The sequence below is a fragment of the Rhopilema esculentum genome, unplaced genomic scaffold, assembly GCF_057945365.1.
Source record: "Rhopilema esculentum isolate cy_ngs unplaced genomic scaffold, ASM5794536v1 HiC_scaffold_34, whole genome shotgun sequence".
Lineage (NCBI taxonomy): Eukaryota > Metazoa > Cnidaria > Scyphozoa > Rhizostomeae > Rhizostomatidae > Rhopilema > Rhopilema esculentum.
The window spans coordinates 584,616-596,921 of NW_028300845.1; the positions used below are offsets into that span (position 1 = coordinate 584,616).

The window sequence follows — 12,306 nt, forward strand, 5'->3', positions numbered from 1 at the left end:
GGGTTCTAAAAGGCTCACTTATCCAATTTCATTTATTTATCTTTTACTTATCTATATTTATTTATTTATCTATATTTTGATGTACAATAATGACGTTTGTATGTCTTTGCTACTGTTTCACGGTGCAGGTGGAGTTAAAGAACTAGGGGGGGGGGGGGGGGATTTTATTCTTGATTCTTTTCAAAACCAAAAATTCGAAGCTCTTAAGAAAGGGATGAGAAAAGTGTCCAAATATATTGTCTCTTACATATACGGCAATAACTGCACAATTCTTCTGTCGCACAAAACCAATTTGCATGTGCTGTAAAGAGCTTGAATATTTTACAAATGCACATAAGATTGATAAGAAGAGAGTCCAGTTGAAAATGTAAGTGTTGTGAAACGTCTTGACAAGAAGTGGCCTTGATCAACTGCGATTCTCCGTTGCTAGGACAAAGATAAAACGGAACAGGCATTTCAAATAACAATAATTGAAGGCACCTCACCTTCGAAGAGTCTTGTAATATTTTAACATTTCCGTATTTATTTTGATATTTGGTTTCCAAACGCTCGCTTATTTCCGGAAGTGAAGTAAGTTTTGGCTCTTTGTAAATGTATTCTTTGCCGTCATCATCCTTGAATGCCTTCAAAGAACGAAAAAGACGTCATTTTCCCTGGGATAGCCATGTGCATGCTTTTTCTAAAAGCAGTACTAAAATACCAATAATTTTGCACAAATCCAGTATGAATTGCATTTAAAAATATTTCTTGCACTTTAACAAAGGACCTAATGAACTATTCTACAGCTAGACAAGGAATCAAAGAAAACGAGCAATTCAATAACCAACGCCTCAGGGCGGAGCTAGCACGCCTGTGTTAGATTCAGCTCGTCTGAGTTTTGCAAATGTAAACAAGGTGATAGAAACAGACCCTTCCAAAAAAGGCCACGCGATAAAATCTTCCTAATAGTCGCTTTCCAGATGCCATTACTTCGACGATTTTCTCGTAAGCACACTTTAGAGAGTCGTAAGCCAAAGCAAGGCGCTGCAAAGTATAACATACAATTTTTTCAAGAACAACACATGGAAAATAAAATCATAAGCAAATACAATCGCTAATATTCTTAACTGAAAAATAACTTAAACAATGACGTAACATAGTTTATAAACATATTATTTCATATACAATGTAGTTCAATCATTGAGTTGCTGGGTAACGTAAACGAACCAGTTGTTCCATAAACGAACCATCTATTCCATAAACGAAATGTTTGTTCCATAAACGAAACATTTATTCCATAAACGAATCATTTATTCCATAAACGAATCATCTGTTCAATAAACAAAACATTTATTCCATAAACGAAACATTTATTCCATAAACGAACCATTTATTCCATAAACGAAATGTTTGTTCCATAAACAAAATATTTATTCAATAAACGAATCATTTATTCCATAAACGAATCATCTGTTCAATAAACAAAACATTTATTCCATAAACGAAACATTTATTCCATAACCGAACCATCTATTCCATAAACGAAATGTTTGTTCCATAAACGAAACATTTATTCAATAAACGAATCATTTATTCCATAAACGAACCATTTATTCCATAAACGAACCATCTATTTCATAAACAAACCATTTGTTCCATAAACGAACCATTTATTCCATAAACGAATCATTTATTCCATAAACGAACCATTTATTCCATAAAAGAACCATCTATTCCATAAATGAAATGTTTGTTCCATAAACGAACCATTTGTTCCACAAACGAATCATTTGTTCCATAAACGAACCATTTATTCCATAAACGAACCATTTATTCCACAAATGAACCATTTATTCCATAAACGAACCATCTATTTCATAAACAAACCATTTGTTCCATAAACGAACCATTTATTCCATAAACGAACCACTCACTTCTAAGACACAATATTTACTCCATACACGAATCATTTATCCTTTAAACAATTATTTACACTTTTAATTAACTAGTCACTTCTAATTACGAGACAGGATCTCTACTAACCGTAAAATCTCTCTCCTCCTCGTAAAGTGGGATGGCGATTTTATAAACAATGCCCATCACTTCATAGCGCTCGGCCCTTTTCAAACGCTCGATTCCATTCTCCAATAAGCTGATCAAATTTTCCTGAAAAATTCAAAATTGATACTTATTCAAATATATTTTTTTCATATCTTGAAAATAAAATCCTGAGCTTCCACGTAAACGTAGATGGATATCTGTTCCTTATTGTGCCTGGGATTCTGTAAAAGTTCGTTTTTGAAATTTTCCTGTCACAGCAAACTGAGGTGAAATTCTGGCTAATTCTCAAAGAAAAAGAATAATGATTAAAATTTTAATTTCAGTTTCAAAACACTTCACAGGAATGTTTTTAAACAGCATAACCATTGATTAATTTTTGAGTTTTAGGATTTATGATGTAAGACGGCTGCTGCGAAAATTTTCCCTTTAAAATATCGTCATTCAGCTTTTTTCAAGAACGCAATGTGCTTGACTTTTAATTGAAAAAACCCTCAAGTTACGTCTCTATCCTTACGTGACAAAATAATTAGGTCTATGAATAACAAAATGGCGGCTCCAATATTAGCATTCTAACATTGATTGAACAAATCTTACTGTTTTGGGGGGATTCTAGAAATGGTTTCAGCAAAAACGCGATTCCTAACAAATTCAATTTATTTCCTTCCTTTCTATGATAGAAAAGTAACAAAATGTCAGGGAGAAATGGAAAATATCAATGTTTCAATTTCAATGTCGAAAACACAAAAACGACCAGAAAGAGAACGAGAAGCAATAAAATATTTGGGTCTAGCGAGTCATTTGTTTGCTAAAACTGCAAGAAAGTTTGGTTGCAGCACGTCTACAATGTTATTTACAAAAACAATAAGTTAACAATGCCAATTAAAATTAAAAGAATGGTAGGCCAGGGCGGGCCGACTATTGGTTAGGCCTAATGGCGTCGGCAAGCTGGCGTTATGAGCGAAGTCAATCAATGCTGAATATTTTGTCCAGTTATTTGTGGAAAATCCCCAGGCAAGTACAGAAACAAGTAATGATTATTTGCAAAGACCATTTATTTTTAAGTAGGACAATAAACATAGTTGTGCTGCAATTGTGACAAAAAAAATTTCAAAAATAATAACATCATGGTCTTTCAATAACCCCGTCAAAGTCAAAGCCTTGATGTAATTGAAAACAACTACACTACCAGGACAAAAGTATTGCAACACCTGCGAAGGCGATTAATGGCGGATCACGCCGAGGAAGGACATAGAGTTCGCAGATTTTCAGGTAAATTTGAGTAAAAAAGGCCTTGTAACAGGGATGTATTGCTTTTTATGATAAAAACTGCCTTCCTCATTTTCCTAGCATTAATTTGATTCCACCAAAGAAACTGTTATGCATTATTTTGACATGTTTCACTGCATTAACTCGCACGTCGCTAGTTCATGATTTACTAATTTATATAGGCCTAAATGTACCAAAAAAATTATCCAAGTTTTATTGGAGAATTTCGAGGCTAAAAGAGTCAGAGCTAATAACTTCATTTGTTGTTTCCTAAACTTTCACTATTTTGCTATCATTTTCTATAAAAAGTTGCAAAATCTTAAGAGTCGAGAGACCAGTTAAACGAAGTTTTATCACAACTACTCGCTCCTTATCTTGTCAATATCTTGAATTTACCACTGCAGATATTTTTTCTTATAACTGTAAAATTTCTTACGTTAATATTGTAACTCTAAGTTTTTCGAAATTCTCAATAAATTTCGAAGAATTTGATTCCTGGTTTAGAATGATTATGCTTATTTTTGAGGGGAATATTTCAGCGTAAAGTTAAAAGTTTACAAAACTTCAAATTTTTTTGATGCCATTTTGATTAGGGTGTTGCAATACTTTTGTCCTGGTAGTGTAGTGTAAAAATCCAAGAAATGAAATCCTCTAAGACCAAAAATAAACTCTTCTAGAATTTTTATAAGATTTCCTACTATATCGGAAGATATTTCTTTGCAAAATTAATTCATTGAGTTCCAGTGCAAATGGCGGCTGCCAGATTCCTGGAGGAAATCCGACAAAATATAAGATAAAGCAAATTGCACTTGTCTAAAAAAAGTTCTCTTTTACAATTTATTAAATATATCTTTATTTTTACAATTGGGTAAAATTGCAATTGAAAATCTCAAACAGCAATCTCGTTATGTTCCACCGATTTTCTATGTTGTTTTTTGAGCAAAGGGTTAACCACATTTGCTTTGAGGCGATCGTCCTAATACTTTTGTCACGTAAGTGAACATATCTACTAATGTATGTATATCCCTCTTATTCCTTTATTGCTCTTCTGAGATTGCGGTAGCTTTTCAACTCTACGTGATACACAGGTAGGGAAAAATACAAAGTCATCGAGCCAGAATCAAGACTAGTTTTGCGTTCTTATTTGCTCGTTTACAGTTTCGAAAGAAACTCCGATTATCCCTACCTTGCTGTACCTGACTTCATCAGAATTGCCTTCATCGTCATTTTTCATCGCACATTCATCAGGAACGAGGTTAGGGGAGATTGCCCTGAAGGCAGAGCACCCATCAACATATGAGCCTTGAAAATTTTTAAAGACGGCCATTAAAATCAGAGACATTCCATTCATAAAATGTTCCTTATACTAATTGAACTTGACTGTTTTTGTATCTTCTATTTATTTATGAATAAAATGTTGACTTTCTAAAAAGATTTGATATAAAAATGTAGCTAATGCAAGATTCAAATATTCTTTGCATTGTAATAGGGTAACTTATAAGGCATTGTTAAATCTGCAAAAAAATATGATGAAATCAAAAATGAAGATTCGTTTAAGGATAACATAGAGTATCAAAGAAATGTTTTTAAACGTTGCAAAACATTCTAAATGATTATAATTACCTTTTCTTTTCAGGTACTCTGCAACTAAGGCAGCAGCGTGTACAAAGCACATTGCAGCCTATCAATGCAACAAATTAAATATTCATTTATAAAAGAAAATGAAAGAGGATTTATCTGATTACAGGGGTCGAAGATTGAAGCAAGTTGCGAGGAAAAGAAATAGTACTTGTAAAGCAAAGTTTTGATAAATACATTTTCTATCATTTGAGAAAACATACGTTTAGATCAAACATTGGGAAAGAGACTCGAGAAACTACATTAGCATCAAGTACTTAAAAGAAATGCAGGTGAAGTTAATGATGCTTTCATGGGAAAATATAGAGTGTTGGTTCAAACTTAAAGTTGAACCAAAGACTGAAGACAGAAAAGGCACAAAAAGACATAAAACGCATAAAGGTTTAAGACCATTTAGAACTATGTTTGTACAAGATGTTAATTAATTTTGTAAATGCTGAGGTACCTCTGAATAATCTCCATTCTTCTCGTGTAATTCTGCCATGCTTTGAAGCCATGTTTGTCGCAGCTCAGGAGTGCTTGAATACGATTTTGCCAAACTGTATTCCAAGTCAACAAGCACTTCCATATCATCTTCATGTTCCTAAGATAAATTTTTTATCAAATTAAAAATAATTCCAAAACGTCAAAGATGCTTGCGCTCACGCTAGAAAATGTGAAGAAACTAAAAAACTGCTAAAGATTATAAAGCAACCTTGAAATCTGAAGATATCCTCAGCATGTATTAACATCAGTATGAGGTATGAGCATGCATGGGTGACTTCAAAAAGAGGCTGATCATATCATATTTGTACAGTAAATAAAAAAATTTTTAAAGCAGCCTTAGGTTAAATGAATTGAAAATGAAAATAAATGATACGTACCTTCATTTTTTCTGTAGCTTGAAGAACTGTGTGCACTTTCTTTATCAAATCTCTGACTTCAGCAGGAAATTCTGTGCTCTGATTTGAACAACAAGAGATTAAGAGAGCTTTTAAAAAGACATTGTTACTACATTCATTATGAGGAATATATTAAGTCATTAGCAGTTGTCACTTTAAGCAGGTCTGCATGAAGTCTTAATAAAATAAAACTAAAAGTCACAAGTATATGCATAATGCTTGCAATTTTTTTATTTATTAAACAGCCGAATCAAAGAAGTTCATCTATATAAATAGGCCTTATCGAAATCTAATATATCTTAGAAACAAGGTTCGTGAAATTCACGAGACACCTTTTCGACCAAAGTTGAAAGGTGTTAACAAAGCAGGTTTGACTAACCCACACAGAGAATTATTTCCTGCTTTAGAGAAAGCATAAATAAAAGCTTTTTGAGTACAATGCAAAAATGAAGTTCATTTATCAGGATTATTTGCAGAGGAGCTGGGGGACTGACTGACGCAACTAGACTACACTTCACAACTATGGGACATCATCTTGTTAAACAAATACTTAATACTTGCTTAGAACTGATCAAAACATTCGAAATTTTGTCATACCTTCATGCCTTTGTCATCAACGGCGTAATTCTTGACGATATTGAGTGAGCTATTCATTGCCGAGCGGTTCATCCCAGATGCGATGAGCTTGGATACAGCGACAATCACCTGTGAAAGCACACATGTTGATTCAATCATTAATGACATATTCAAATTGTTATTGATGGTGCCTGATTGAGACAACGGACATAGACACAGAAACGATCTGCATGGAAAGGAGTATTAGTATACTATACCGAAATAATAATTGAAATCTAACGCAAATGATATCGTCGCGTCAATACGCTAACAATAACTGTATATTGACATCAATATTAACTGTATAAATAGCTAGCTTAAAATCACTCATACATGTTCCGCTTTATTAACCTAGAGCAAATGCAGACCTAAAAGTTTTTTTAAAAAATTTGGTTCAGCTCATAGATACGTTTCTAACAATTCTTGCTTACTCGATTCCACGTTTTCATTTTTGAACAAACTTCCAACAAAAGGCATATTTATTAAAAAACAAGTTCACATTAAAAAATTTTTTAACCAATCTCAGTTTGTTCCTTCTTTAGTGGTTTTCTTTCGAGATAAAAGAGAGTTTGTGAGCACCATCTTTATGGTAGAATCGATCAACTGATCTTACGTAGGATAGATTCAACTGTTCTGACGAATTTAGCTTATTAGCTACAACTCACATTTACTCAAAGATTCAGTTACAGATTTATTATCTTCATTGAAAAAGGAAGGTAAAGTCTTGCAAACTCGGTGACATACCTGCAAATGGACTCGAACACAGCCAGTGCCACTGAATTCATAATTATACCTCATCAACAAATACATGAAGCAACAGGCCTAAGGAACAAATTTTCGTTAGCGAGCTGGAAGAGACAAAAGTTTTTACGAACGTGTAATATCAAACTAAACCTAAAAGTTGTTATACAGAGGAAATTAATAGAATTGAATGTATTAGAAACTACGTTGAGTTTGGAGTTGAGCATCGTAATTTTTTCTGGAAGTCAAAAACTTTTGTAAATCTGTATGTTGTAGCTGCCAAAACATCCTATTGGTTCTGCATGAAGCTACTGTTGCATTAAAAAGCCTTAAATCGCACAACATACAAGAAAGAAACAAAGGGGGGAGGGTATATTCATGATTTATCGAAGAGAGACTCCCGACAAAGTGATACCTACCTGGGTGCGAACTGTCTCGATCTTTGAGTTGCACATCTTGAGAATCTGCAAAATCGAATATAGGGTTATAATTTTAAACTGCTTATAGATGGCATTGTGATAATAGCTTAAATGACACCAAATCTTGATTATATGGCAGGCCTGCATGTATCTTTATTCTAAACATTAACTTCTATTGCTTCTTAACGTATTCAGGCGCAAATACAACTCTGTTTTTCCTTGCCATCTTGACTATTGATTGTCTAATGAATACACATATCAATTTTATTTGAAACTGCACTGCCATACGCAATTCAAAAGCTTCATTTATATGCTGATAATGGCTAATCAGTTATCCGAGACACAACATTGGAGGCAAAAACCTAAACGCAAAGGGTGTAGCACGCACACGTACGACAACGTGCAGCCCCCACTTTGCTTCCATTAAATTTGGAGCGAATGTATTGACACAATAGAGATATCAACGCTAAACTGGGAAGGGGAGGGGAGGCAAAACCACAACACCGTTTATTAAGGACTGTATAATGTATTGAGGTTGTTGTAAAATGCAGTTGAGTGATATCTCTTTGTAAGCAGTCGAAAAAAAACTGATAATGTTTTGGAAAGATGACGAGCACATACTTCGTAGCAAAGTACTCCACACAGGTTGGCACTTCCTTTGAACAATGCGCTGGGGAACTATTGAAAGAGAAGATTCAAACGATGAAAACTCAAAAGTACTAAATGATGAGAAAAACTGTTTATCAACAAAATCATCTAACTTGAGAATCGCAGTCGAGTTGAAACTGAATATAAATAGGGATTTACGAAAGGTTAGCAGGTTAGCTGTGTAGAAAGTGGTAGAACTAGCTGGATTAAAAAACGATTTAATTGCTTGGGAAACAAAACTTCGTGGTTGACACTGGCGTATTTTGGTTAATTGAAACGGTTCTACAAAATTTTTAATTACTTGCATTAAATAAATTAAAATAACTTTCTTAATAGTCTGCATGCATCAAATAAAATGAGAAATCATCAACGACGTGTGAACCGTACCATATGAAGATCATTTAAAAAAACATTCGTACACAACAGTTTTAAGATTTTCTGTCTTTACAGAGAATTTCTGTCGTTTCATGCAGTTTAACGATTTGCAAATCATGACTTGCCTTGTGAATAAAACTTCGCAATGACGCGAACACGTGTTTGAGGACGTACTCTGATTGGTTGGTTCTCAGGAAACCCATGAGTACATTGAAAATCTAAACAAAACAATGGTTGACATTGAGTCAAAAATCTTTTAAAATATTTCGTAATAAGGATACACTTAAAAATCAGAGGAGCAGAAAAATATATTGATGAAAGATATCGAGGCAGCGTAGGCAGAGGTACATCATGTAGAGAAAATTGCGACTGAGGGAAAAATCAAGGCTGCGAGAGCAAGGGAAAAAAATTACCTTTTTCATAAGAATGTTATCACCAGCATCTTGTTCAAGATGAAACTGGAAAAATAAATAATTTTCTTTTAACTGGTCAATGCAAGATTGTCTAAGGAATATTGCTAAAAAAAGAATTTCACTTAATACAAAATGAACGTGATACATTCCATACCAGCATTGAACTTCAGGCTCTTGTCGATCTTCTTAAGACGCATTGAGTTCAATTACAAATGGTAAGAAGTGCGAAGAACTTGTTATATTCTCCGGAAGTATTAAAGCTGCTGTGCTCCTCACACTCGACTTTAATTGTATGTATATTGGGATGGGCGCACGAGAAAACATTATCATAATCTAACAAGAATAAGGAAACACGAAAAAATGTAGGAAAATCCAAGATATATTTAAATTAGTTTGGGTCAATTACAGAAAATTTGTAAGTTTAGGGACGACATCGCCTGTGATTCAGAGTTTAAATTAACCCTAAAATGCGGCACTTCCCAAATCTGCCCCAACTCCATTCTGAGTTAGCTCAAGTAACCTTAGATTAATAACACTTCCTCCACAACTGTGATTCATGTAATCACTGTCATCCAATGTAGATATTTGCAATTCACAAACATTTATCAGTATGGCTTACCTTGAAATTAGCACAAAACAGCTCAACTGTGTCAAGAACGACCAAAGCAACTTCGTTGGCAAAGTTTGCATCGAGCATAATCCTCCTCTCGTGGTCATTCTCCGAGTATTCTCTAGCTAGAGCTAAAACCACGATAAATGCCATTATATATTTTAGCTAGGTCTACATACATGGTAACACGGAAACATGTGGTAAAGGAAGAGATATCACGGAGGCGAGGAGATATACTTCAACGATATGAAACTCCAGAGGACATTTCTTCAAAAAACAAATTGTTTTTGGAGTTCAAAACGCTCAAGTTTTAAAACAGATGCGTAATTCAAGAAAACCGGAACAAAAATTTACTTACATTTCAAGCCATTCAATTCAATTCTTCCTTCGCTGGCAGATTTTGTGTGGCCTGGAGAAATCACTTGATGGATACTTGTAACCGTTCGGTATTTACTTTCAAGAAAGTGCTTGGTACTTTCCGGGGAAGTACTGCAACACAAAATTGCAAAGTTGTTGGAAAGAGTTTAATCAGGAACCAAAGCAAGCAACAGCCAAATGACTATATGTTTGTAACAGTTTTTTGCCTAAACATACAACTGTTTTTTCGTCGTTTCACTTTCAGGGGATCTGCAGAGAGTCCTTACCTTTTTTCTTGCTAAAATAATAGAATCGCCATTTAATGACTTCCATTATTCAACGCCCATTTTGGGAGCACGAGCTTAATTGATGCTAGAGGCGTAAACTAGAAGATTTACCAGTGAATGCCTTAAAACGAAGTTATTTCATGAAACATGTGCAAGCTTGTTAGCAAACAATTGCAACGAGTCATACCTTGTATCTGATATTGCCTTTCGCCCTTGATATGAAAATGATTGTAGGCAGCATCTGAAAGGACAAAACCAAACTTTAACCCTGATCCTTAATGAAAAGATACCTTTAAAGCAATAAAACTGCTGAAGGAATCAAAGATAGATTTCCACAGCCAAATACAGTCTAATTTTAAAGACAGGACGAACATACAAATCTTGGCACAAATCTACTACAGACTGATAAAATATTTAGATGACATAGAAAAAGGATATAGGAATATGTTGTCTGTATAAACGTCTACAGTATTTCATTCTGATAGGTTTGTAATCAACTTCTGTGATAAACAACGCAAAAAATGAAACAGAAGTGGCAAGTCACTAGCTACATAGCAACCTTATCACCTTGTCTAGTTTTCGTTCTATTTATTTGAAATGCTACAAATTCTCACTCTTTCTGAGTTTAGCTTCTTTTTAAAAACGAAAGTGATGAAACAGACCGACATCTTTTCACGGTTGAAGGGAAAGATTTGATCTGCGGATGTGCAAATCCGTCAAATTTAATCTAGCCTTATTGAAGCAGGCCTTCACATGCTGGAGCTTTGAAAAGCAGCAAACGAGTAAGAATCACCATCAGATGGAGAAAAGATTTGAATATTTTGAATAACAGAGAAAACTCACTCTATGACATCGAAAAAGTCAATAACTGCTAAAAATTTGGCGAAACTTTTATCATGTACATAATACAGTGCAGTTGGTGTCCAGTGGGCTCTTTTCACAACAGTGGTTAGAATATCCCGCCACCAATCAACAACCATGCCTAAAACCAAAATATTCAATAAACTAGCAAAACTCTGAAACACGTACATAGGAGGAGCACTGCAATAAGAGGGAAGACATTTCTAGATCAGAGCCATTTCGAAAACTTTAAAAAAAATTCGAAGAAACGCATGCACGAATATTCAGCTTCTTCTGTTAAGCCAGAAGGGCGAAGTCTAAAATCAAATGTGGAGAAAAGGTTTTACGCATATAAAAAAGAATCATAAAACACAAGTTACAATACCTGGACTCAACTTTTTCAGCAAAAATATCATGCACAGAAGGAGCTCTCTTTTCTCATCCTCATCAAATGGCAAAAAGTTGTGGTTTTTACCCCCTGAATCATAAGAGTTTCCAGCTTGATTGACGGGCGTGCCCATCATTGAGTTTCTAGATGGAGCAGGTGAAGCTCTGCCTCCACTGGGGCTGACAACGTGCTGACGTGTGGATAGGAGGCCATCGTCAATAAATGGACGATCAAGATTTTTATGGAACCGAAATGCATGCTCAAGGATAGTTGTCAGGAAAGGGATGTAAAGTGCAGCGATTCTTGCTTGTTTTTCCTAGAAACGTATAACAGTGACAGTAAATATTTGAAGGCAAGAAATTACAGTCCATCATTTGGTTGTTGGCAAGCCTCACTATCTGGTGAAGGGCATTAGCAAAATTGTTTTGGAGGAAAATATATTCTTTCTTATGACGATCCTCTTACTAAGATTATAAATATGATAAACCTGTGTTTGGAAGTAGAAAGGGAATAATTTTTAGAAAAAGACAACGCAATACAATAATATCGAAACATCGAATGCTAAAAGTTTCTCACCCCAACTTGATATCTGTCGTCTAGTTCATGTTTGGCTAACAAGTTTCTGATCAGCCTGATTGCATATCCTCGCACTGTTTTTCCTTCATTCAGGGCTGATGCAATCTGTTATCAACAGCATAACGTATTAGACACAAAACATGCATTAAAAATAGTGTGTGTTGCTCTTATAGTTGTTAATGATATAATTTCAGCTGGGCAAAGCCCATAAC

At 34.6% G+C, this 12,306-nt stretch overlaps 1 protein-coding gene across 1 annotated transcript in view; it reads right to left on the reverse strand.

Annotated features, from left to right (window-relative positions):
• Positions 1-12,306, reverse strand: part of LOC148957300 (dedicator of cytokinesis protein 9-like) — a 41,572-nt gene that overhangs the window by 7,317 nt on the left and 21,949 nt on the right. Inside the window, exons 30-48 of the mRNA XM_089115507.1 lie at positions 12,095-12,199; positions 11,516-11,834; positions 11,134-11,272; positions 10,478-10,531; positions 10,005-10,135; positions 9,656-9,777; positions 9,037-9,081; positions 8,749-8,841; positions 8,222-8,278; positions 7,601-7,645; positions 7,185-7,262; positions 6,423-6,530; positions 5,808-5,885; positions 5,390-5,527; positions 4,930-4,987; positions 4,493-4,608; positions 2,023-2,145; positions 910-1,023; positions 486-623 (exon numbers count right to left, since the gene is read on the reverse strand). Coding sequence (XP_088971633.1) covers positions 486-623; positions 910-1,023; positions 2,023-2,145; positions 4,493-4,608; positions 4,930-4,987; positions 5,390-5,527; positions 5,808-5,885; positions 6,423-6,530; positions 7,185-7,262; positions 7,601-7,645; positions 8,222-8,278; positions 8,749-8,841; positions 9,037-9,081; positions 9,656-9,777; positions 10,005-10,135; positions 10,478-10,531; positions 11,134-11,272; positions 11,516-11,834; positions 12,095-12,199 — 2,061 coding nt within the window. The remainder of the gene's footprint in view (positions 1-485; positions 624-909; positions 1,024-2,022; positions 2,146-4,492; positions 4,609-4,929; positions 4,988-5,389; positions 5,528-5,807; positions 5,886-6,422; positions 6,531-7,184; positions 7,263-7,600; positions 7,646-8,221; positions 8,279-8,748; positions 8,842-9,036; positions 9,082-9,655; positions 9,778-10,004; positions 10,136-10,477; positions 10,532-11,133; positions 11,273-11,515; positions 11,835-12,094; positions 12,200-12,306) is intronic.